This window comes from Gymnogyps californianus, chromosome 4 (genome assembly GCF_018139145.2).
Source record: "Gymnogyps californianus isolate 813 chromosome 4, ASM1813914v2, whole genome shotgun sequence".
Taxonomy (NCBI): Eukaryota; Metazoa; Chordata; class Aves; order Accipitriformes; family Cathartidae; genus Gymnogyps; species Gymnogyps californianus.
The window spans coordinates 17,057,500-17,083,812 of record NC_059474.1 but is presented as its reverse complement, the minus strand read 5'-3'; the positions used below and the strand labels follow the sequence as shown (position 1 = coordinate 17,083,812).

Here is a 26,313-nt window from a genome sequence, read left to right as displayed (position 1 = left end):
TCATGGAGTTGCTGTGGTGTTGGTGCAAAGTCTGCAGTCTGTGTGGTCAGGGTTGTGCACACACTGAAGGAGCTGAACCGGCCTGTGATAAGACACAAAAACAAACAAATATTTAGTAACCACTTTGCAAGTACAACAGAATAACTCCACAGTTACTAAATGTAACGTGAAAGTTAAAGTGCATGTTACATTTGTGCTTATCAAGTGGATGTCTTTTCTTAGGATATTTTTTTTTAGATCTTGCTGCAGAAAGATAACTTTAGTGTTTACAGGGCCTAGGGACAAAAGTAAGTGAGTACAAAATAAAGTAGGGTGTGAACTCACAGCATGTCAGCTACGCTGCGATAACAAAAATAATTATGAAAAAGAAGTAAGATCTCTTGCACAGACTACAGAGTTGCTGCCATGCTGGAAGTTCACCATCTTGCTTACCCAGTGGTAACCCGTACTGCTACAATGTAAACCTATTGCTAAGAATGTCAGATATGATTAGATTTTTTGCTAGAAGTCATGCAGTGAATCTATTTTTTGAGTTACTTCTGCAAGACACCGCTGACATGGACAAAAGCAAGAGAAAATGATCAGCATCAATTGCTACGTGGCATGAAAAGCCAGATCCTCAGCTGATTCGAACCCACATGGTTCTGTTTGCAGTGTCTTCAGGGGAGTGAAGCTAATTTATACAGTCTATCCTGAAGAGTTTTACTGCACATGTAAATTGCTTATTTTATTATTGCTTTGTATATAAAATAGTAAATTAATTGTCTGTGTTGCTCTACACAGTTGTTTATGTACGTGTTAGTTGAGCTCTGACAAAAAGCCCTTCTTCTTATTCTATCTTAAGAAGCGAGTTGTGAGCCACAGCAACAAGTGTGTCAACAACTCTTCATGATGTGTTACAGGTTTCTCCTTGCAGTGCGCCACAAGGGATCTAAGCCACTACATATTTCCCCTTCCTCCCTGGCCCATTAGTTTACTTCATCATAAGCTGAAATAATCTGTACCTACTTACAGGTCCTGGGAGTATGCGTTAAAGGCTGCATTTACCCAAAGATCAAGCAAGGACATGAGCACCATGATTTGGCAGATTTATGCACCACACCTGTGTTAATTTTTTCACAATGTGCAGAGGACCCATTAATCAGGTTCAGCAATACCTAAACAGGAATCTATTGCTCTGCCTTCAGGATTAAAGTCCTATCACCAGATAAGGCATTTGTCTCCTTTGCAGACCAATTTTTCCTTATTCAAAACTAATGTCACGAACTCACTAGTTTATAGAAATGTTTTACTTTGAAATGTTCCTACTCAAGTATGAGTTCTTCACTCTGAAAAGCTGTTTCAGATAATGATATCAGATATCAGATAAGATATGAGTAATATTGAACCTTTGCTGCTTTTCTAATGTCACTAAAGAACATTTTTGCTCTGTGTGAAGGTCTCTGAACCCACACAGTGGGATAAAGGGTCTCAGGCTTTTGTATCTCCTCAGCAGGCAGACAGAGATTTCAGGCAAGTCAGAACTTGGGCTGCTGTTTCCTGGACTCCTGTTTTTCTCTCCTGACAATGGTGAATTACAGTAATTAATAATGCTTATCATGTCTCATGCCTCACTCTCTGACAAAGCAGCTGGACAGAAAGTAAGCTCAAACTATAGTGAAGGAAGTAAGGACCATCCTTGACATACTGTGTTATCTGCACGCAGCAGGGAGAAAGCTGCCTATTTGGTTCTGATTATTGTAGGTAAAAGCCCAGTCAGATGAAAACCTGTTGAAGGAGGCTGGATTGCTCCTTCCCTGAAGGCAACTGAACATGCTCAATGGCAAGTGCAGGGCAGAGAGCAAGCCCCAGACCCAGCCAACACAAGGTCTGCAGTGCAAGTGGAAGCCTCTGAGAAGCACACAGCCACATCGAAGGGATGTGATGGCAGTAAGAGGGGAGTCTGCCCTAGCTTGCTGTAAACCTATATTAAGTCAAGAGGGAGATGCAATATTAGTTTTATGTTAGCAAGTTGCCACCAATAAGGGCAGGTAATTACCTGTAATTGTCTTCACAGGTGACCTTAAAGTTTTGCTCTTCTAAGATGCTTGTTAACCTCTTTATGGAATGACCTGAGCAGGATTCACTGGAGAGAAAAGTCTTTCGTTACTTGTGTTCCTTGCATGTACAAGAAGCTCAGCTAAATTCCACACTATGTCACTTTGCTTTATTTCAGGTAAGATTCCTTAAAAGCTTGTTTGCTAATGTGCTGTAAAGTCCATTGGGCTTGTGGAGTTTTGGCTACCATTTGGCTACCATTGGCTACCATTTGGCTACCATGGTAGAAACTATGTGATGTTCAGCTGTGCATCTTGCACAAGAACTTTGTGCAGGAAGATATCTGTGGGAAGTAACTCAGTTCCATTCACAGTTCAATGTGCTCTAGAACTGCTCCAGAGCTGCTGGTGGCCTCCATCCACAGGAGCACGATATAAGGCTCATTCAAATCTGTGGAAGGACAAAGGGATCAAGTCCTCTGTGTGATGAGAAAGAGCCAATCATGAAAACCAGCAGCTAAGTCCCAGGTAGGACGTAAGATAGGAGGAAGCAGATAGAAAACATGGGAGGAAGCAGGCTATGAGCACCTCCTATCTGTTTGACTCAGTCTGTGGCTGCTGCTACTCTGTTTTGACAAGGGGCTGTTTCAACCACTTTTCCATTGGTAGGAGCCCTAACTTGAGTATTTCTTTTCCATCCAGCTAATGGTTTCATGAAGCATGTAGCAATGTCATACCTTTGAGATCCTTATCTCTATGCTTAATTTGCTTGAAATGGCCCAAGGGGCCCCAAAGCTGTAGTGAGAGGATTCACAAATGTCATAGACACAGACAGAGACACTGCAAAAGACTTGTTACCTTGGGATAAAAACCATCTCCTGGCCCAGAGTATAGGACACACATCAGGGCAATAATACAATACTGGGGCAAATCCAGTTCCTAACATATGGCATTAGTGGAAAGCAGAGCCAGCTCTTCTTTGTTCACTAGACTTGCCAGATGTTATCAGTGATTCAACATGGAATACAAATCAGAAGATAAAAGGAATACATATTATTGGAGCTACCCTCCCTCTTTCTCCTTGGAAGTAAGCAGAAAATAAAAAGGACACTGCTGTGAACTTGGTACAGGAGGAGGATGTGTCGAGAAGGCTGGCAGGGCACCAGGTTGTTGAAGCTGTTGAGGAGGAACATGATGGCTTTTCTGATGTTGGGAAATCATGGGAGAAAGGATCAAGTGCCATGTCTGGGGGAACTAATGTACAGATTACTCAATGTCCTTTTCCTCAGCAAACCTCTATGCAATGGGCCACAAGAGTATGTCTGGCATGCTGACCACAGGATAGATGCACGCCTGTGAGCTGTGATAGGTCTGCCAGCTTGTGTGGCAAAGAGACACTTCTGGGTGTCTGGACTAGGGGAGGGGTTGCAACACTGGAGCTGGCACTGTGTCAGACAGTGAGGCTGTCTGAGCAAGGGTCTCTGCTGGGTCCACACTCATTCCTGAGTTGCACTGCATCATCACAGCCTGCTTCCTGACCCACAGCATCAAAGCTGCTGCCTCTGTCATGGGGAATCTTTAGGAACGGGAGAAACCATGGCAGTGCATTATAACAACATGAACCACAGAACCGGCTCTGAAGGTAGGGTTCAAAGGGACTGAGCATGCTCAGTGCTTGAAATGTGATAGATCTGCAAATTAATCCGATCAGGATGAAAAAGGTCACTCAGAAAGGCTCAGATGTGATTTGAGGTCACTGTTCTGGTATCAGTAATTCCATGGTAAGCATTTAAACTACAGATTTGTTATTAAAAATCACAGAATCATTTAGGTGGGAAGCACTGCTTGAGATCAGCTAGTCCAACCAATACCAGCTAGAGCAGGCTGCCCAGGACCCAGCTCGGTTTTGAGTATATGTCCACAGATGGAGACTCCACAACCTCTCTGGGAAACCTGTTCCAGCATTTGAAATTATTTTATCAAAAATGGTTCTGCTCAGCATAATTATACTATTCCTTTGGACAAACATATTTTCCAGCTGTTCACCCTTGCAAATGTAGCCTGCTCTGTGACTTCAGTGCTGCACCCATAATAAAGGTCTGTAAGGCTCAGTGGGATTGGAAGGAATTTGAATGTCATGGGACCTCTTCAAAGCAAGGAAAATGTCACTGTGTCTTAGCTATAACTGTTCAGCAGTACCTATGAAAAATGCTAAAGAAAACAACAGTACAAATGTTATTCTTTCCAGTAAAGTAAGCAGCTAGGAGAGTGAATGTAAAGCAGGTTTCGTGAGCAGGTTTAAGACAGTGTCACTGTTACACAGTCACTTGTCAGAACTGAGCTGCGGTGTCTGCCTTCTACACACTGCTTGTCGTTTCATACTGGCGTGACTTACCTTTGAGGTCCACCAATGTCATGCATAAGCCAAATGTGTACTGCAGAGACTTTATCTGGATTTAGGTTAAAGATCTCAATACTTCCAAAGATGCTGTAAGAATGGGACATGAAAAAGCAAAACATTCTTAGTTACCTGAGAAAGATGTACAGAGTATGTTCCCCAAATACTAGTGCGTATTAGTGCTGCTACTATTCTCAGTGAAAGAACATTAAGTTGCCAATGGATTTCCATAGACTGTTTAATTGCCTTATGGTAAAATATTTTCTCCCCATTCTTATTTCACTTTCAGGAGAACTTTTGAAACTGTCTGCAGACTGAAACAAGCTGAAGTTTTTCCATCTTTAGTGCCTTTTCTCCTGTTCAGTTTATTGGCTATTGATTTGGTTTGGTGCAAGAGAAATGAACACGGCTGTTCCCCTGACCAGCATATTCTTCATCTTTCAATATTATTGAAGACTGCACTTCCAGCCAGGTAACCCAAGGAAGCAGAGTCTGGAGAGGTAAAATCCAGTCAGCTCCACGAACAGTTAGAACTGTGTCATTCATGTGTAATGAATAAATAAACTGTAATAGTAAAGTTAGTGTAGTAAGAGCATACTGGATACTCCACCCACATACCCTCTGAAGGATTTCAATTACAGTCACTGTATAGAAGGAGTTAAGTGAATCAGCTCTACAACAGTCAGTGGTTTAGACCCCTATGTGAGTTTACCAAAACCCATTCTGCACTGGGACTCACTGGCAAAGACACGTTCACCAGCATGCAGGCCCCACAGAAACATGGATGGTAGCATGCTGAGTAAATACCTGCTGCTTCTGAAAGCTCCAGCTTCTACTGATCCATTGAGCATCACTTGAACCACACCACATGCTGCTTCTGCAAACTAAACAAAACAAATGGACATCATACTCTGACACTACATGCAGCGCCACATCAGACTCAGGGCTAGTAGAAATTATTGTAACTTCTTTGATGTCATCAGAACTGACTTACACAAGTAGAGGATCTGGCCAATATTTTTGCAGAACATGTCAGTGCAAAAAAAAAGCCTCTAAAGGCTATGGCAAAACTGTGATAAAGCTGCATTAGCCAGCTATGAATTGGCAGTCTGAGGTTGCATGGGATTGGTATAGCAACTTTGCTGTCACTGCTGTTTCCAGTTTTTACAGGGCTTTCCAGAGCCCCAGCAGCTACAGCTGTCTGATGGGGCTGTAGTAACTTGGAATAATCCTCAGACTGCTTTAACTCAGGCAGTGAGGATGAGCCAGAACAGAGGTACCACTAGTTTAAGGACATGCAAACCATCGTCTATTCGTTACCTTGTGACTCATGCTCTGTGTTCTTTTGTGGCTTGGGATTTTTCTCCCCAGTGGTTTTAGTAAAACTCATCACCGGGTTTTGTTTGATTTGATTTTTAAATTACTGGATCATGTAATCACTGCTTTTTTATTCTTTAAAGCTCATGTCCAAATATTTAAAGACTACTAAGATTAAAACATAGAGTACCCACTCTAGTTATGTAATCCATTGGTAAGACAAAGAATTTTTAAAAAGCTTAACACAGGTGACTGTACTTGTCAAATCTTCCAAGTCCTCTTACATCTAAACATTGTGGCTCAAACTCAGATCTCAAGAACTAAGAAGTTGCAGGGAAGTTTCATTATGTGTGACTTTCTAATGTAATAAGCATGAGTTTTAGTAGATATTAAATTTATTTGGACTAGAAAGCCTGCAGTCAAGCAAGCCTGATTCTGTATGGTGACTGTATGTATTTTGTATGTATTCAGACTCTGGAACTGAGGGGTTTAATGAGAACATAGAAACTGTTTTGAGCTTGGAAGAATTATGTACACTAGTTTACCCACAAAACAATTTTTTTTACGATGAGTAGACTTTTTCTTACATACATGAGAGCTGAAGCACACAGGAATGTTTGTTTTCCACCTGGCAGTTATCTACTAATAGTCATATCAAGGGTGAAGTCTTGAGAGACATGTAAAATTAAACTGATTCAGGAGAGCAGGTTTTTTTCCTGGCAATTTTTTTCTGTAAAGTGCTGATTCAACAAAGCCAGGCTAGCTGCTTAACTCGGACTAGCAGGGTCTCATTCACGTGATGGGAGTTAGCATGTGCATATGGGTGGGTACATCGTAGGAACCTTGCCAGATACCGTTGTGGGAGGACGTGCTCTTCAGGTTTATGCCGGGAAGGTGCAAGGGGATTCTCAGCTGCTTGGAAAATTTCTGTGCCAATTTGGGCACTGCTCTCAACATTAACATGCTAAAATGTATTTTATTTTAGCAATTTCAGTCCTGTGATTTAATTAAGGTGGTGATTATTATTTTTGTAAGCATTATTTGCAAACCTCCAGCTGTCTGCCAAGTGTTGTTCTATACACTGGCACACAAGTTTCTGTCCACAAATAAGAATGCCCAAACTACAGTGACATTAAATATTGTACATAAAATATGGGACCTTGGAAATACAAATTTCCAACACCATGACTTTTAGCACCTGAAGCTAAAGCTCATGTGAACTTTTACTATTCCATGTTTTAAGTCCAATCTGCAAACTCACATTTTTGGCAGTGTCAGGAACTTAGTGCCTTTCAACATTCTTGGATTCGGGGAGATTTATTCTAGATCTTACCATCTTGGATGCCATTTTCCAGAATACAGAGCTAGGGTTGCTCTCACATTCACTTCGTTTTGGACAAGATTCATAGTTGATTCCTGAGAAGAAATAAGTTTATAGAATAGCTAAGGTTAGAACGAACACTGTTGCAATGTTTATATGGCTTTGAGAGCTGAGTAACGATGGCAAAAAGATTTGCCCCCTACCAAAAGAAGACGGCTACATGAGGAAAGGGCTCTAAGAGGAAAAGGAATTTGCATGTGTTCAAAGGTCTTCCTGTTTGCTCACACACATTTCAGGGAGGCAGCTGCAGGCCCTGTATGCAAATAATTCTCAGAAAACTGAGAAGGGAAAACACGTAGTCCTAAATGTGAGAAACAGTTTGGCTCTTGACAAATACTGTCCCATTGCACTGAAAAATTAAACTTTGCCCAACATTTTCAGTAATTCCAGCCCCGTTTAGAGGTTGCTAGCCTTAAGCACCAACGCAGGTGTCATGCGGGCAGCAATAACCCCAGGACACCTACCTGCTGCCCCTGTCACTTTGACTGGCCTATGGCCAGGACCTTTTTGAATGGCATTCTTGTTTTGCAATTTGTCCCATAGAAGTCACAGGAAGGAAGCGAGTAATCTAGATAAAGAGGGCTAGACGTGACCATTAGTCCAAGCAGCAACTTGGTGTTTTAATAACAGCCAAAGCTGTGTTTTTTAAATTAGCCTGAGAACTAAGTATTATTTTCAGTCTTCCATAACATGGGACAGAAATACAGTTAAGGTTTTAAAGTAAATTACAATAAAAGAATATGTGAAAAGGATTGTGTTTAGGTCTAGATATACAAGAGAAAAGAATAATCTGGAATTCCAGTGTTCATATTTGTTTTGCAAAAATAGAACTTATTACCTGGGGCAGAGGGGTCTCCACACCATGAAACCCTATCAGCCATATAACCCAACAAGGTGTCCTCCAAGGTAAGGAAATTTTGATTGGATTTTGTGTAACGATGAGCCAGGTCACTTGTCTTGCTCCAAAACAGTGACTGTGAAATAAGGTACAATGTCTAATTAGTGATACTTACACTAGAGCTGGTCAGGAAATTTTCCTGGAGAAAACCAAAAAGTTTTCATGATAATGAAGGAGTTTTAGTTTTTATTGAAATGCTGCAAGTTCGCCTTAGTCGGTCAGTTCTTATTTCTGCAGCCAATGCTTCCATTTCCAAAATCTTTTTGGGTGGTTATTTTTTATGGAAATGGACGTGTTCAGCCTGTAAAGCACTTATTTGAAAGAAAAGTTTTGACTAGTTCTCATAGGATATATACCTAATTTGTTGTGTGCTTTTGAACTGCACATGGAAGAGCAGCTTTTTGGAAGCAGTGTCCCTCTAACGGCATGATAACATGCTCCTTACAGAGAGCCGTATGCTTAGGGAACAGGGACATGTCGATCACTTCACCAGGACGATCCCAGTACTGAGGTTTGAGGCAAGCCTTACACAGGGATGATTTCCAGTGATAGAGAATGAACAGGGTTACTGGGGTCCAAAGGTGATAACCACAGGACTACTGCAGTAAGCGCAAGAGCAAAATGTCATCCTCATCGACCTACAGACCCTCACAATCATTACGGACAAGATCCCATCACTCAGAGCACTGCACAGACATGCCATCCCACAACAACCCTACTTAAGCAGCCCACCATGCATTGTACTGTTACCTTGTTACAGGGTATAGGATGACTTGCTAATTCCATTAAAGGCTGATAATCTTCTGATGTAATATTACAGGGGTTCTTGTAAATGAACGCATGTTTTAATGATTCCCATATTTTTAGGCAATCCTTATCTCTGCCGAAAGATTAAAACATAGTTAATTAGTATTTATGAGTATTTATGGCTGTGAAAGGATCTCCTTCTGTTATGGTCTGTGCTGGTTTGGCTGGGATAGAGCTAATTTTCTTCATAGTAGCTAGTATGGGGTTATGTTTTGGATTTGTGCTGAAAACAATGTTGATATTACAGAGATGTTTTCATTATTGCTGAGCAGTGCTTACACAGAGTCAAGGCCTTTTCTGCTTCTCACACCACCCCACCAGCGAGGAGGCTGGGGGTGCCCAAGAAGCTGGGGGGGACACAGCCAGGACAGCTGACCCCAACTGACCAAAGGGATATTCCATACCATATGACGTCATGCTCAGCATATAAAGGTGGGGGAAGAAAAAGGAAGGGGGGGGACATTCAGAGTGATGGCATTTGTCTTCCCAAGTAACCATTAGGCGTGATGGAGCCCTGCTTTCCTGGAAATGGCTGAACACCTGCCTGCCGATGGGAAGTGGTGAATGAATTCCTTGTTTTGTTTTGCTTGCGCACACAGCTTTTGCTTTACCTATTAAACTGTCTTTATCTCAACCCACGAGTTTTCTCACTTTTACTCTTCTGATTCTCTCCCCCATCCCACCCGGAGTGAGTGAGTGGCTGTGTGGTGCTTAGTTGCCAACTAGGGTTAAACCACGATACGGTCAAAGATTATGGATCAGATTTTAAAAGAGTTCTAACTATGCTCAGGCACCAAAATACATTATCCATTACAAAAGCAGAGTATCTTCAGCAAATTAAGTATAAACTGAGGAATGAGCAGTTCTAAAACATCTTTCCCTCTGTCCTGCATTTTAAATTACTGATTATTGCAATATCTGAATGTCCTCTATGTTTTTGTCCCATAAAAAGAGCAATGCTGATATCACATAACCAGAAGACCAAATTTCTTGATTATTCATACCAAATCATGAGAAGCAAACGTGGCAGACTATAGCTTGTACATTTTAAAAGTATGGCTGAAGGATACTGTCTCCTCAGGTACAGTCAGCCAAAAATACGCCCATGTGTCTCCCTGCGGAATGTTCGACCCTACAGAAACAATGTCTATAATTTTCTCTAAAACAAAAGCAGGGGTCTGGCTGTTTTGGACTTTATATTATTTTCATTTATGCACTAATTTGCAGCTATTGACTTTGCTGGAGCCACAGCTGATTTGCACATGTATAACCAAGATCCAGATCAGGTGCTTGGTCTCCAGTGGTTTTTTTCAGTCTCCTTCTGATCCTCCACCGCATTACAGGTTCTGGCCCTTTTGCTCTCACTGGCATGAGTCAGAGGAACTCCACTAAATTTAAATGGGGGGAACTGCTTCATGCCACGACACAACCCTATTATCTCAGCCTACACTTGTTTCTTAAGATGCTGCTTCGTCAGCCTAGGAAATAAAGCACCTCTCTGCTGACAGAAGCACGGCTCCTTTCATACTACCAAGAGGAACTCTGTTGCACAGTGCGGGCAAGCAATCATATCTCTGTACTGAAGTAATGCCATGCTCCCTTCCTGAGGCTGCAGCACACAATAACATTTGGGACAGCTCAGGACATTTGCTTTCTTGTACTTAAGATAATGAATGAAAACTTTGCATTAAGATAATTCATAATTATTGTCTGTCTAGTATGTGTTTTCAAGGCTGTCCCCCATGGGTGCACTTCCCTTCCTCTTCACGCTCCTTTAGTTTCATGCCCACATGGAAAGCCTGCCCCTCTCATTACAGCAGTGACAGTAATGCAGTGATTCTGCATCCTTCTCTTCCCTATTTTTATGTAAATTTAAAGCGCAGACTGCATTATCCTGCTGTCTGCATGTCTGAATGGAGCTACTCTGACTGTCTTTGACTCATCCACTCTTTCTTCACTGTTCGAAATCATCTCCCAGTGTGTTCCCACTAAAAGCCGTTTGAAGAATGGACTTTGTCTTGTGTGAAGAAACGAATGCCTTCAGAGCACTATAAAAATAGCACTGATCACTTAGCATGTGACAGACACACAGCTGCAGGCTTTGTTACCAGTTGGTACTCAGGTAACATGTAGGATGTGGAATTTGTTTGGTCCTAAAAATAGCCCTAAAAGGATTAAGAAAAACAGTAGTAATTCATTGAAGATTTTCAAGTTAATCTTCCCTACAGTTGTGTGATCTCATTCCTACTACTGAACTTGATCACGATTTCTACTGAGTGCTCATTTGAGCATCAGAGGGGCAAACTGGAACACAGAGAGTTGAGCTGTTTGTATTACACGGGCCACGTCTAAACTGCGGGACCCAGAACCACTTGTCAGCTCCCGGCCGTTTCCTCACTGTCTGGACATGAACTCTCTTCCTTCCCTTCCTAAGCCTAACGGAAAATAAACATCACGCAAAGAGGAGGCCAGACTCTGTCTGTCTGCGTCCAGAAGAAAGCGACAGCACCCAACAGCACTACGTACTAGAGGGAGTGCCTCTATCGGACACACTACAGGGGCTTGGGCCAGTATCATACCGGGAAGGACCAGGCAATCCACGGCAAGATCTCCCTGGCTTTCCTTCCCTTCTGCCTTTATTTATGCAGTAACAAATCTAACTTAACATTATATGTGATATTGGTTATTGGCAGCTCATACCACCAAGGTGGTTACTACAGCAGGTTTCCATGCCCCAGCTTCTTCCAGTCCTCCTCTGTGAAGAGTCAATGGTGGATATGTCCTCATCTCTCGCTCTTGGGGCAGCCAAGTGCATGTCTGGGCTGCAGATATCCCACAGCCTGACCTTGCTAATTTAAAACAAGCTTGGGTGTTGCCACTGTACAGTGCTGTCTGAAATGCAGACAGAGCCTGGGGGCAGGGACAAGGCAGGTCAGCCTGGAGGGGCTCCGGCCGTATGGCCAACCGGGGCAGTTCTGGCTGCACGCCGAATTCCATTTCTTACCATGCCAATCTGTTACAGGGGCAGCCCCAGCTGTGTTAGGGACCACACCTCTTGTTTATATGAACCAAATTTACCTCCAGGTAAGTAAAGACTAATAACAGTGATGATTTTTTATTGTCTTTTATCCAGGAGCCTAAATGCACTTTCAGTTACAGTCACTGTAGAAATAAGAAGACAAACTGCAGATGCTCTAGGGAGCACAGTCATTGCTTTGCTGTTGCACTGTCATGTCAGGGAGTATTCACATGTTTTACTTAGCAGAATTTAATTTGGGTGTATTAAATTTTCTCCTGGAGGAGCCTGTCTTTGGCTGCAAACTGTGTAAGTAACCCACAGAGACCATCCTCACAACTTTGGTACTTCATTTAGGGGTTGGGAAGTTGTAAATACCTCTCCCTGCCACACAGGATTACAACATGACCACACTGAATCAGCCAAAAGAGAGGGCTCCTGCTGATTAAGGGGTGACATTACAGAATAGGGAGCTGTCCCTTTTGCTTTGCACAGTCAACGGTATCGTAAAGAGAATTTGTAGGGCTTGGCTGTAAGCACTGTTACATCTCACAGACATTTATATGGCTCACACTTTCCAATCTGTCAAATGATTTGTTCTCCTGGCAGGACTCTTTTTTTTTTTTAAGCTACTCCTGAAATCTGTTATATGTAACAGTGTTAACAGCCACAGGTGACAGCTGGTTACCTGGTCATTTATCCTTTCATATTGCAAAGTTTTTAAGCTTGGTCTCAGAAGACAAAATATTTTTCAAGGAATCATAAGAAAAACCTGGTTTTTTTATTTCCAAAGCAGAGAGGTAAGTGATAGACATAGTACAAAGCATTTCTGCTGCTGGAGTCAAGTCAGAGCCATGAGAAGCACGAAGCACCAACCATCCAGGTGATTCATGATCCTGCCGAGACAGCTTGCTGAGTTACAAATTCAAAGCATCAGTTTTCTAGCATTTCAAGACACCAAGCTCAGCAGTTGATGATGTACACGGATGTCACTCATATCTGAGACAAGAGTCTTTATCCATAGTCCTGGCAGAGCTGAGCAAAACTATATGTTTAATGTCCTAGAAGCGGTAGGTCTTAGCCTTCAAATGGGGGAAGCTCTTCTACAGCTGGTAATCGGTGTGGTACTTTTAGTTGTACCACACAGAAGAATGATAAGGCATGAAGATGGGCTTTTATAGAAACTAGGCAATTTCAGCATTGTTTTAGAAATCAAAATACAGATCTTCAATGTAAAAAAATACATACAAAAGCTAAACAATATTTCATTTTCACTGTCTTCACCTATCAACATGTATATTTTTACAACTGAATAAAAATAATTCATTGATTTGCCATTGGAAAGCTATTTCTCTGATATGAAATACAGGTTTTGCCTCACATCTCAAAGAGATTACCAGTCACATAGAACTGTGATTTTGGTTGATATATGAAAAAATAAGCAGTGAGAAGACTTTAGGACTTATTAATCCCAGCTCCAGGAAGATATGCCACTCTGTCCAGCCTCACTGTTGAGTTAGACACTATTAATAAAGTTTCACCTGTCCCTTTTTCTAGCACAGCAAGAAAATATTTGTCTTGTGTGCAGCATTTAACTCACACTAAGCAGCGGTAAGGGCAGAGACCTGCTGTAGCTCTAGGCCTCCTGAAATCAATATGAGAAGTTTTCTGGCACTTGGTATGCTAAAAATTCCAGCAAGAGCAGTTTCAGGTTGAAACAAGCACATGTGCCTTGCCGAAAAAATGCCTGAGAAAGAAACTGTCCTCTTAAGGCTGCTCCCAACTTCTCATTGGGAAGTCCTCAGTCACAGAATGGGTTCATTTTGATTTCTTTCTTGGTTTACAAAAGAAAGGAAGGGTGCGAAAGAGATCACCAGTCTACCAGTTAATTAAATTTATCTAATGCAGATACAAGAGTCCATGGTGAATACACTTATGTACCACACTGCTGCGGGGCTTGTGTGCTCTCCTTCTCTGGTTTTTGTTTGTATGGTTTGGGTTGCATATTAATTCTGCATTGTATCTTCAAATATCATATCTTTATGCATAATGGATTTCTTCCTTTGAGGCTAACTTTGTTTATGCTGAAATATTTAAGGCCTTTTATTCTACTACAGAATCTGAAATATTTAATCCAAATTCAGTGACATGTAAAATAAATATAATTTTGGGTTTAATTTTGTCAAACTTTTTTTATGAATAGAGTTTGGGAAATGCTGGTAAATGTGAAATAATAACTAACAGACTTAGAAGGAACATTGTGAAACCTGCTGTAAACTCAAGAACTGAACCTGCAACCCTTTCTCTGGAAGCAACGATTGCAGAACTGGCCTTATGACCTTTTGGAGACAGAGACTCCTGCACTCAGTATAGCACCAAATAAGGGCTGGGATACAAATAACCATTAAAACTACATTTCCTTATTAAATCTGAATGTTATATATGCTGCAAAGCATATCCTGCATTTGTCCTTACATTTGGGCAGAAGTTGCATTTTCCAATGAATTTGAGTATTTCTATCCATTTACCTTTTATATGAATATCACATTGATCTATCAAACGGAAGCTGGGGCCAAGAATATTTCCATTAGCAGCTATCCTAGCAGCCAAACTTTAATGTGCATATTAGAAAAATGGACAGCTTCTGCATCATTATCTCTTGCATATCAGTACACTGGTCTGGCTAACCTTGAAAGAATATCCTTTCACTTAAAGGAATGGGATGGCATTGAGCTGCCTGGGAAATCACTATTAATATAGATCTTTTTTTTCTTTACTGTGTAATTATTTTTTTTTCTTTAACTGGACATGACGGAGCAAATTCATCCCCAATTGAAATGGATTTAATTGGTATAATATCAAGGACAAGTTTCATCCCTGCTGATTTCAGTTACACCATGAACAATGTCTTGCTTTCAGTTCAGCCCTGGTCTGAAACCGGATGATAAAAACATCTTAAAAAGGGCAGTGCTTCCTTGGGCTGTGTGGCCTCTAGTTTTTTGCTCAAAAATTTGAGAGAGATGCTTCAAGTATGGGACTCATTTTAAATTTAGAAGTGAAAAATGACTTCCAGGCTTTGTTCTGGAGAACTCAATCAACTGTGCCCATATTGTTCAAATCACTCTACCAGGCAGAGGCACTTCCCTGGTGAGACATGGTCTCCCCTGCAGTCAATAGCAGCTTTTCCAAGGTCCCAAGTTTTCTTTCTAAAACATGACAATGTCTTCAGGCCACACTGAGATTTCAATTGTGGCTCTGTGGTGAGGCTCTGAAGTTGGAGCTGGAAACAGTCCCCTGAGCCCTTTATGTGACTGGCCTTTGCAGGAATGAAACCTCACCAGCAGTTGCAATTTGTATAAGAAAATCCTTCTCATTTGCTACCACCGTTAGCCAAAACAGTAATGCAGATATGCACCTAAGCACTCAGAAATCTGGGTCTTTAAAAATAGTCAGTGAGAAGTCTGTGGTTATAACAAAGCTCCTTAAAGGCATAAGACCAATTCACACTCTGCTGGGAGTCTAAGGCATCGTCTTCACCTGTAAAAGCCCAGACATTTCAGAAGGAGAATGCATATTAAAGGATCTAAATGGTGTAGCAATATTTCTGCATCTAATAGACCCATCTTTGCCTGTGTGTCAGTTTATCTGCCTCTTTTAGGTAAACTGTGATGGCTGTAGACAACAGTGCAATTTATACATCCATATTCAATTTGATTTTTCATGTGAGCTTATGAGTAGCTATGTCTTTATGTTGTCAAAAATTATGCAATGAACAATAACCTTTATGCCTGTGTTGACAGAAAGCCCTCTATAACCCAGAATCCTTTTGCTACCTTTTTTGCCCTAAATATTTCTGGTTTTAATTCTGCTGTCCCCTCGCTTTTTCCAGCCTTGCCATGTCTCACTGCTGCTTTGGAGTAGCTTTTTTGGAGCCTCTGCCAAGCCCAGCCCGGGCAGCTGTGGCTGGACTTCCCTGCAGTCAAGTCGAGCAGCGGGTGCGAGGAGCTAAACACAAGGAGAACACTGCCATCACGCGGGAGAAGGGACTTCTCAGGAGCAGCAGCTGAGGTCAACCCCAAAGGTGTGCGGTTCTTCATGCCGAGTGATGGCCCGAGCCATCTCCAGACCACAGACTCAGAAAATGGGTACGTGCATACAACGGATCAGCTTCGTTCCTATTATTCTAGCACCTAAAACCTCCCATCAGGTATCTTTGTGCTAAAAATCAGACAGATGTGAATTAAGAGAGGTCAGCCAATATGCTGTCATCGCTGAGGATTTGAGGAGACTACTGTCTGCTGCTTTTAGCATTAGGATAACAGAGAGGGGAAAAATTACGAAGGGAAAGGATGAAGGAAAAAAATCATGGAAGAGCTGTCAATCTCAATGTCTTCAATGAGCACTAGTCTCTCACTACCCACTTAGTTTAATTATTGCAAAGTGTCTGCCACTGTAACATTTATGGTAACTGATTTTTTTCAATATGAGAACGACATACTCGATTTTTTTGGCAGCTTGATTTTGTAAGTATTGCTCTCTGTTAATTAAATAGTTCAAAAGCCCGTAAAGAAAGCGTTGGAGGAACTGGCTGGGGATAGAGACAGAGATCCAAAACTCTGCCTCAGAGAAAGATGACTTCTGGAAAGGTTGCCTGTAGGCAGAGCAATTAAATTCCCCACGGCAGAGGTGGGGAGTCTGAAGGTCTGGAAAAAGAAGTACAAGGTGAGATTTCTGCTGGGTGCACCTCAGGGCTGTGTATGTTCATGTATGAGGAATGACCTGGAACAAATGATAGTTCCTCATCATGCTGGTCCTTCACCTTTGGCAGGAATGAGAAGGATTTAAGGGCAGGTGTACTTGTGGCTTTGGTTTATAGCTCCTAGAGTATTTTATGTGAGTTGGGAATTGTTGCTCCAGGCCAACAGTAATTTCGGGAAGGGTTAAGCCAAGAGGTGGCAGCTATAAGCCAGTGAAGAGTTCATCTACATAAGCAGATTTTTTTGCTGGCTGGATTTCAGCTTTCCTGGGTGAAACAACAAGCTGCTTAAGCAGGTGGTGTTTTCAGTGATGCTCTATAAGTGGGATGAAGCCTCTAGAAGGGCAGAAGTCTCACTTGGACTGCATTTTGACAGAGGGTCATAGTTGCTCTACAGTTTAAGCTTCCAAGTGAGGGCCATGTCATCAACAGGTATAGAGGGAACAAATTTAAGCTGGCATCTTACCCCTTGATTAGAAAGTGTATTTTTAGTATTGTTTTATTTTTAATATTAAACTCAGAAAAACATTTCTATAAGAATGAGCTAAATAAAAGTATGTTATAGCAGGGAAGCACTCAATGGCTTAATGCAGCTGCAGATTATTTTTTTCCCGTAACATGGATTTGCAGTACATTGGGGTTTTTTATAGAACTAAAACTGCTGGGATGTGGCATAAATGCAGTAAATCAGGAGAAGTCCCTGCTTCGAGGGTGACGTGTCAGCAGGACAAGGACAAGGGAACAGATCGGAGATTTAGTACAACTGTGAGTGAGCTCCTTGCTAACACCTTATTTTGGTGTCATTTGGGAAGATAGACTGCATCTTCAGCATCTGTTTTTACCCTTGGACACTAGAGGGAGATTTTCATTTGACCCTAGAGGGAAAAAGGATCCCTTCCTCCTATCGCTATGGATAAAGCAAAGTTATATTTCCCCACGGTGCTCTGAGGTGTTAAACAGTTCTTGAGTTTTAACCATACCTTAGCAATGACAGCTGAATGATACCACCGCTGAGCACAGCTGTTTTCACTGACATCTCTACAGATGTTACAGGAGAACTGAAGCAGGGAGAGGTGGGAGGGAACAGGATTCCCCCTTTCAGCAACAACAAGCTCTTAGATTGGCTCATCCAAACATTTAATAATTTCAGTCCTAGGGTGGTGCCATAATTTAGACAGCCACCAGCCATTGCTCTGTATAGCCAATTCTAGAAAATCAATAAACAAGAGAGAAGGCAAAGAACAGGCAGCTAACTGACTGTGCATGACTAAATAGCTGCAAAGTTGCAGTAGAAAACTAAGTTGAACAGTATTTCATCAAGAAGTACTTCTGATTAATGCGTAGAAAGCCAGTACAGACAGAATGATATTCTCTCTGGTATCTGGGATTAAAACCAAAGGAGACTTTCACTGCAAGGAGATTTTAATATGTGATGGTGGGGTAATCATGATGCAGTATGTGTAGGCTAAGCCAAATGTGAAAAATTATTTGAAATCCTACAGAATCTTGCAGTAAGCACCATTAAATATCTAACCACTGTTAAGTAAATGTAAGAAGTTTGAGTATATGAGAAATATATAGCCATTTAATAACAATTTTTATATGATTATAACTCAATATAGAAAACAGACAAATGAGTTGACATATGGCTGCCAAAGTGAGAGATAAATTCAGATCTCAACAGCATTTCTGTACCTCAGAAGTACATTGATGTCGGCCAAGGAGAAAAGACAATGCATCTTTTGACATCTCCCCCTTAAATTCGCAGGACACTCTCAGACTTTGGGTTGCTGTTGTCAGTGGAGTTACAGCCTGGGAGGGTAAATTTTCTGCACAGAACTGAGTACGAGCTTTGCACTGAATTGGATGGCCTTTCACAGTCTAGCATTGATGTTTACAGTCTAGCATTGATGTTTATACTCCAGAAGAGCAGAAATAAATATGTTGGTGATTAATTATCTCAAGAACAAATACATGATAGCTACCCACTGCCATATGAACTTGTCTCTTGCTAAAGAGAAAATTATTTCTTTCTAATGAACTGCATCTAGAAAGAGATGACAATAAAACCCAAATAGACCCTTATCTTATAGCACAGAATAGTTATGGAAACTAGCCTTAAACAGCACAAGGACTCATTTGAAGGCCCTACTTCTACATCCTAAAGTGCTAATAACTACCTATTTGTGCCTACTAAATGTTATATTCCAGTTCCCCGTTAAAGCTCAGTAGAGCATATTTCAGTGGAAGTGTACTTCTGAGTAAGACTCAAACAACTGTTAACGGTTATAATGATTATATCTTAGTTACCAAGAAATTACAGGAACGGTCAAAGTCACTCATATACAAGTTTGGGAAAAACAATTGTAAAAGAAGATATTGATACAAATATTGAAGGACAGAAGAAAGGAAAACCAGAACTATGCAGGTTTCCTATATCAAAGGCTAACACAGAAAAGGTATTAAAGTCAACACACTGGCACATGAAATAGGGAGGAAAATACTAAGAGCTGAAGCATTGTAACAACTGTTCTGACTTCAGCATTTTAATAAGCAGTGTGTTATTATGATGATACAGTGCCCATCTTAATACCAAGAGAAAAACCAAAAGCAGGAACAGATATCAACAGCATTGCCACTACAGATAAGCCAAAAAGTTTCTGCATCACTGTTTGTCCTAGTTACCCAGTTACCTAGCAACCCAACTCTTGCAAGTCTAAAAGCATTTTCTAAGAAATGGAAGAATAGGAAGACACCTCTGGAGATCGTCTAGTCCAATCCCCAGCTCAGAGCAGGTTACTCAGGGCCATGTCCAGTTGAATTTTGAATATCTCCGAGGACTGAGCCACCACAAATTCTCTGGGCAACCTGTTCCACTCTTTGATCACCCTCACAGTAACAAAAGGTGTTTTTTTCTTACGTTTACATGGAATTTCCTGTATGTTAATCAGTGCCCACTGCCTCTTGTCGGGCAACTGGATACCACCGAGAAAAGCCTGGCTACCTCTTCTTTACTTACCCCATCAGGTATTTATACACACTGATAAGATCCCCTTGAGACTTCTCTTCTCCAGGCTGAACAGCCCCAGCTCTCTCAGCCTCTCCCTGTATGTCAAACACTTCAATCACCTTTGTGGCCCTTCACTAGATGTTCTCCAAGTATGTCCATGACTCTCTTGTACTGGGGAGCTCAGAACTGGACCCAGCATTCCAGATGTGCCTCACCAGTGCTGAGTAGAGGGGAAGGATCACCTCCCTCCACCTGCTGCCAACACTCCTCCTTGTGCAGCCCAAGATACCATTGGCCTTTCCCACAAGGGCACATTGGTGACTCCTGTTCAGTTTGTTCACCAGGACCCCAAGACTTTTTCCGCAGATAGATAGTGCAAATTTGTTTGCACTGAAAACACTTCTTTGTTCTGGAACCACAAGAGATGGTGTAACAATTCTACTTTTTTTAGAAAGTGTATTTAAAAAAAAAAAAGAAAAGCTAAATCCTTTGCAGTTTGATGTATATTAAATTGAGAAGCTTTAGAATTCTGCGGTGCACTCTAATAGGGGTGCTAATGCGTTATGACTCAGTAATAACACCATACTCTTCAGAAGAGTGTGATTCAGTAAAAGTTTCTCTTATGTAAGGCATGTTTTCCTCATGAAAACACAAATCTCAGATAAGTTTGAGTATAATGTCACGGTTATACAAAACAAAGCTAAGGTTTTTGTGACACTGAATCAAATCATGGCTCTTGTTTAGTGCTATGCTTGATGTGAAAGTGTTAACAATCAGTGAACAAATACAAGGAAATTAAATTAAAAATGCCTAGCAAAGCATGAAGGCAAGATGCAAAAGTAAGCATACAACAACAAACCCCAGATTTCTTTCTGGAAGAAATTATGCTGCAAGTGCAATAGTATCTCACACAAAATCACGGTTCCATATGTTCTTTTTGACAAAACCTATCTCCATCTCCACAGGCTGCAAAGGAATGGAAAGACAAAATGCATTCATGATCATGAAGTCAGGGGAAAAAGCTCTCCTGCACACACACCAACTTTTACTAAATTTAATGGAACTATAGGCTGTTAAAATTTGTTATAGCAGGAATTTGCCACTAACTAGAGAACAACATCAGTTGGTCCAATTGTATTTAAGGGGGAAATCTATGTTGCATGTCCACACAACACGGCATGAAAAATTTATTGAAATTCTACGCTTTGCATATTCATCACCGGGTTTTTGCACTGCATAGTCAGACACAGTAGGATAACTGGGCCTGAGAGTCACATACATTATTGAAGTGGCTCCCTGTCTGTGTCCTTGGTGCTCTCTCACTGGTGGAGGTTAGACAAAAAATAAGCTGGCTTGACTTCAGCCATTTTTAAATAGTAGGTCCTTGCAAGCTTGGCTTAGCTTGGGTGAATCAGAGACCAAGAAGTGACTCCAGATCTGAGGGGGGAGTAGTCATTATCTGGGAATGAAAAATCTCTTGAGCTGCAAATGTAAGATGAGTTTATTTCTAGATCAGGAAAAAAAGCATTGTTTTTGGGGGACCAGTGACTATGATCTTTTAGATAATGTGTCTGCTCTCCTCCTTCCCCAGGTCACAAAGTGCTGATCGCGTCTGGCCTCAGCCTGCCAACTCAAACGTGGTGAAGAGGAAAACTAAACCAGTTAACTTCATATCAACAAGTTTCATGCTACATCTGTTACTACTTGTTCTCCCCCAGCAGGCATCAAGATGCAAAACCATCATAAACAGCATCCTCCAAGCGATGGGTCAGTTATCGGGTCGCCACAACTGGCCTTGACCAGCATTGCTCTTCTGAATGATCCGGCACTGACCTGGCCCTGCACGAGCCTGGTGCTGGTGAGCGTGCAGCTCTGTGCACTCCATCGCGCCTCCCTTCTCTGATTATACTAGGGATAAATTCTTGTAAACTTACATTTGTGTTGCACGAGACCTGGAGTATGAGAATTGCGAGTGTTTTGTTAGCCACAAGAGGGAGTCCGTATTACTGGAAAAGAGGAGACGAAGTAATTTGAGGTCAAATCCTTCCCTCAGACCAAAGTGTCTTTGGCCTTTATTCAGACAAAACTACAACACATACCAATGGCCATGGTTGATGAGTATGGGATTTTTGCAAGACTAGTGAATGCAGAACTTGCAGCTTTTGTTAATGTTGAAAAAAAGATAAGACTACTGAGCTGTGACAAACTATTGCTTTAGCTCTGTCTTCTGGCAGCAGCCAGTATTTTCCAGGGAAGCCAAAAAGAAGTACTGCTTTTTAATGTCAGTATCTAGGCGTGCAACTCTGTGTGCAGGGAACAAAACCCCTAAAGCCTGCTGCTATACCATCCACATTTTTTTCTAAAAAATGGGGCTAATACTGAAAATGCATTATTTAAGCATTTGGTATTCCCTGCCTCTTTCTCCTAAACTTTGGCACGATGACAGTTCTATGCAGGAAGACTAACTGAGGAAACTGTATGTGTACAAATGATAAGTCATCCAGCCAGCAGCAGAAATAAAACCGAGGATTGTATTGCATGCAGGCAGTTAAACAAAATTATTACCAGCAGGTGCTGTATACAGTGCCTGAGAACTGTTCTTTAGCGAGCAAGTTCAATACAGCACCTGAACGTTTTGATGATTTTGGAGAATAAGTGAATCGACAGGATAAAATGTGATTGTACGAGGTGCTTACAAAACTCGACTGCAGACAGCAGCAGTCTTTCCAGTGGCCTCATGGGGCTTGGGTTCAGCCCACAGATTGTATCAGAAAAGAGAAGAGCATGACCAGAGTGTGCTGTGTACAGTGTCCGGGGCTCCAGTAAGATGAGGGAGAGTGCAAGGAGGTATCCTCTAGGATTAAAGCAGCCGTTGATGGTGAAGGTGTACATTAGCATGTACGTGGCCTTGTCACATGATTCATAGCATGCAGTTGCAAAAGCAGAGCTAAACGGGGGATGTAGATTTGTGGCCCCTGTTAAATCCATCTGTGATATCTAGAAATGTTGTAAAGTCCATATTCATACGTCAATAATCCCCCTTTTTTCCAAAACCAGCCAGCTATTCCAATTGGAAATATGGCACTCCAAAATGTAGTACATAGTCACACTAACTACTGCAGTAGAACAGATTGCTATTTTAAAAAAAAAAGAAAATATTGTCAATGATAGAACTTAATGGCTCTGATATAAAAAAGTAAAAATATGAGGAAATGTCCATGAGTTTACTAAAAGCAGAGTTTTTTTTAAACAAATATGCATGTTGGTGCAAGATTAAAAGGGCAAGAACGGACTATGGACAAATTTATGAGGAAATTAGAAGATTTCTAATGAAGGCAGCGAGGTTCCCATGGTGGGAGTAGTGGCAACAAAAGTCCTAACGAGTATAGGACACAGCTTGCTCAGCTCATAAGCCTGCCCGAGTTTCTGCAGTTCCCTGTTCCTACTCCTTTTCTTTGATTAAGTGCACCAAAGATCTCACGCAACGCAAGATCCAAGGCCTACATTAATGATGAAAGAGCACAGGATGAAAGATATGGGGCTCTCTGATGTGTCCTGAAGGCACCACTTTATTATCAGAAAGTGCCAGTGACAGAAGCGGTTGGTTACACGACAAACTGCACCGAGCTCAGCAGGATCAGAAACAAGGAATCTCAGGTTGGATTCCCAGAAAAGCACCTACATTTAATTCTCTGTTCAGGAACCTCCTGAACATTTCAGGTGTATGTAAACTAGCATATTTTTCCTTTTTTAGTGCTCTCTGTCTCGGATAAAGTTGTCTCTTAAATAAAATAAAACAAAAAAGGGTCCTACTATAGAGAAGTCATTTCATCTGGAAGAAAGTGAGCTCACAGCCACGAAGCTATTAAACACTGTTGGATTAAGAATAGCACAAAATGTTATGCCTTGTAAAAACAACCTTTTTAGAAAGCTTATGATCATGGGTTTGTGATTTTTTAAAAAGTGTCCTTGAAAGAACTACTTAAACAATTTATTCCCAGGTCAGATTCAGACTGTGTTGTGAGTGAAAACATGCATGACATTGGCTGGAAACTTATTCACACGAAAGTGTTTTTTACGTTTTCAGCACCCCAATTTGAATGAAACAAGCAAAAGTAAAAAAGGCTATTAGGCTTCAAAATAATTTCAGATTTAAATATTGAGTGTATACTTCGTTAATAAATTAATGTGTGCTTTTAGAAACATGTACATGATTTTGCAAAAGCTTCAGGAGCTTTTTCATTTTATTTGTAAGAGAAACCCCCTTCCCTTCACTAAACCCACTTAGGTGTTTAATGTAAAGCATGCACTTAAATCTGTGCACGCTCAGGCCATGATTTTCCATGTGCCCATTTCCCTTCAAATGCTGCAAATCAGCTTTTTCATACAGCACCGGACATCTGAGGCCAAAAGAAGACCAAATGCAAGCGAACTATGTACAGCTTTGTTTTTATCAGCTCAGTGTCATGAAAACAAGAGGTGGCAATTGTCTTTTTGAAGACAAGACCACGATGGTTCTGTCACCTGGCCGAGGTGTGGGGCAGCCCCATGGCGCTCAGCCCAGGGTGGTGGAAATGTCTGCCAGAGGCTTACTGAGGACACAAAATTGAGTGGCTGGGGCCACAGAAGTGATGGCTGGGTCCCTGCTGAGAGACCCTGGCTGCCCTGGATCCCGTCCTGAGGGGCTGGGTGTCCCCAATACCCGCAGGGGGACCCGGGGCACTCCTTATTTCATACTCTGCCTTTCCCTGCGGCGAAGGGGATCAGAAAATCGGTTCTCAGCCCTAATACGCTACCGCAGACCTAGGCCCAGGGAATCCTCTTCTGCAGCAGAGGAGCGGTGAGCTGCTCAGGGTGTTAAACTACGTGCTGTGATGGGCTGAGCAGAGACCACCACTGGGTGAAGGTTTTGCCTGGGACTGCCGTGCTGGCACTGTGATCCATCTGTACTTCTCTGTGCAAGCTGTCTGTGCTCATCGCAAAGTCTTACCCACACACTAAAACCATCTGTTTTGGATAACCCCAAGATATTTTTCAACGCTTTTCTACCATCTTTGTCCATCTTATAAATCTGTGCTGAACCTTCTCCTTTTCCCCCCTCCTGTGTAGTTTCGGTTACGTGAATGCAGTGTCGCATGTTACAGGATTTTTGGCAGATTGGCTTTATAGCGAATTGCCTTCACCTCCACGTACTCAAACCTGTTAGAATCCAGCTTTTATTTTAGCTGGCTTTAAGGAAGTTGCAAAATGCATTTATGATTGAGTTTTGACCTAGGATTAGTATGACTTATATTGGCTCTGCAGGTAGTTTCCTTAAAAAGCCACCACTCGGGCACGGACAGTTGCTGTCCGAGTTTGTACATTTTGCTACAAAACAGGGGTCTTACTCCCCAGATTTCTCTCTGCCACTGCAAACCTAGTGGACGCTGCCGGGTGGAGGTGAGAGACAGCTCTCTTCTGTTCACTTCACACACCTGATGCACGACCGAGACCACTACTCACCCCAGCTCAGGGTACCGCGCCATGACGTAGTTGTAGCATCTTCCCAGGACGACTTCTTGCAGATTCTTAGTGGTCCCTCTGTCCTTCCACTTCAGCATTTTGGGACCGACCTCTTGCTTTCCGTGAGTCAGGACAGAGGCCAGCACGACGGCGAGGACGAGGGCGGCCAGCAGGACCACGATCCCCACCAGAAGGACGGTGCGCTGCCGCGTCCGGGCAGAGCCCTGCTGGAAAGGCATCCTGCGAGGACTCGGTGAAGAGCGGCAGCAACTGCTCTCCCAGCGCAAAGGGAAAATAGCTTTCCAGCGTGTCACCCTGCGCCTCCGCCCCCCCGCCCCGGGCTCGGCGCCGGCGGCTGGCCAGGAGGCCGGGCTGACCCCCGCCCCCCCCGGGGTCACCGGCCGGCCCCGGCCGCCCCCGCTGGGCGGCGGGGAGCCGCTCGGGGGCCGGCAGCGCGCTGCGGGGCTGCCGCGGCGGCAGAGCCGGGGAGAGCGCGGGGGGACGGCGCCGCTGGTCCAGCACAGGAGCCCGCTGCCCACCGCCCCGTTCCCAGCGGGCTCGGGCCAAGTCAGTCGTTTTTAAAGCCAAACAATGACTTTTCGGGGCTCGACACGGGAAGATGAGAGCCTGGCTACTGTTTGCCTTCTGTTTCTCACTTCGCCGTGACCTCCCCGAGTTAAACTTTGCAACGTTATCAGCAATAACTCACAAAAGCGAATCTCGGGGAATTACTCGTAAAACTCCCGAAGCCTTTGTTCAAATAAAGATGCCATTGCAGTGACATGCTCCAGCTAACGTGTGAGTAAAAGCTGAGTTCAAATGACCTCGGTCTGTTTTCTCTAAATTAATTTGTTTTTAAATGATAGGTGTTGAATCCAACCTTACCGAAGGCCATTATGAACTCCGCAGTAGTCGTAAAAATATAGTTCATCAACACACAATGGGGTATTTTATTTCTCTCCCTTGCGGATAGGCTTGGATTAGTTGTCACATCAATTTCTAAGACTAGTGTGTAAATTGTGGGTGTTTGAGGCTGTGTGAAATCATCTAACGAAGCATTAAGTGTTCTCTGCAAGAGGGAAGTTAGTTCCTTATTGTCCTCTCCAAATAGGGCGATTCTACTTCCTTAGTCAAAAGCCAACATAAAATAAGACTCAAATCTCAAAATCTAAACAAAAGAAGCAATGCAATG

At 42.3% G+C, this 26,313-nt stretch overlaps 1 protein-coding gene across 1 annotated transcript; it reads right to left on the bottom strand.

Annotated features, from left to right (window-relative positions):
* On the bottom strand, positions 1–25,360 carry LOC127016135 (ADP-ribosyl cyclase/cyclic ADP-ribose hydrolase 1-like). Its single transcript, XM_050896468.1, has 8 exons — positions 25,122–25,360; positions 8,781–8,910; positions 7,971–8,106; positions 7,085–7,167; positions 5,242–5,318; positions 4,432–4,524; positions 2,039–2,125; positions 1–82 (listed from the first exon to the last, which is right to left on the bottom strand). The coding sequence occupies exons 1-8, from the start codon at positions 25,358–25,360 to the stop codon at positions 1–3; spliced, it is 927 nt and encodes a 308-aa protein (XP_050752425.1).
* Between the last annotated feature and the right edge of the window lie 953 nt (positions 25,361–26,313).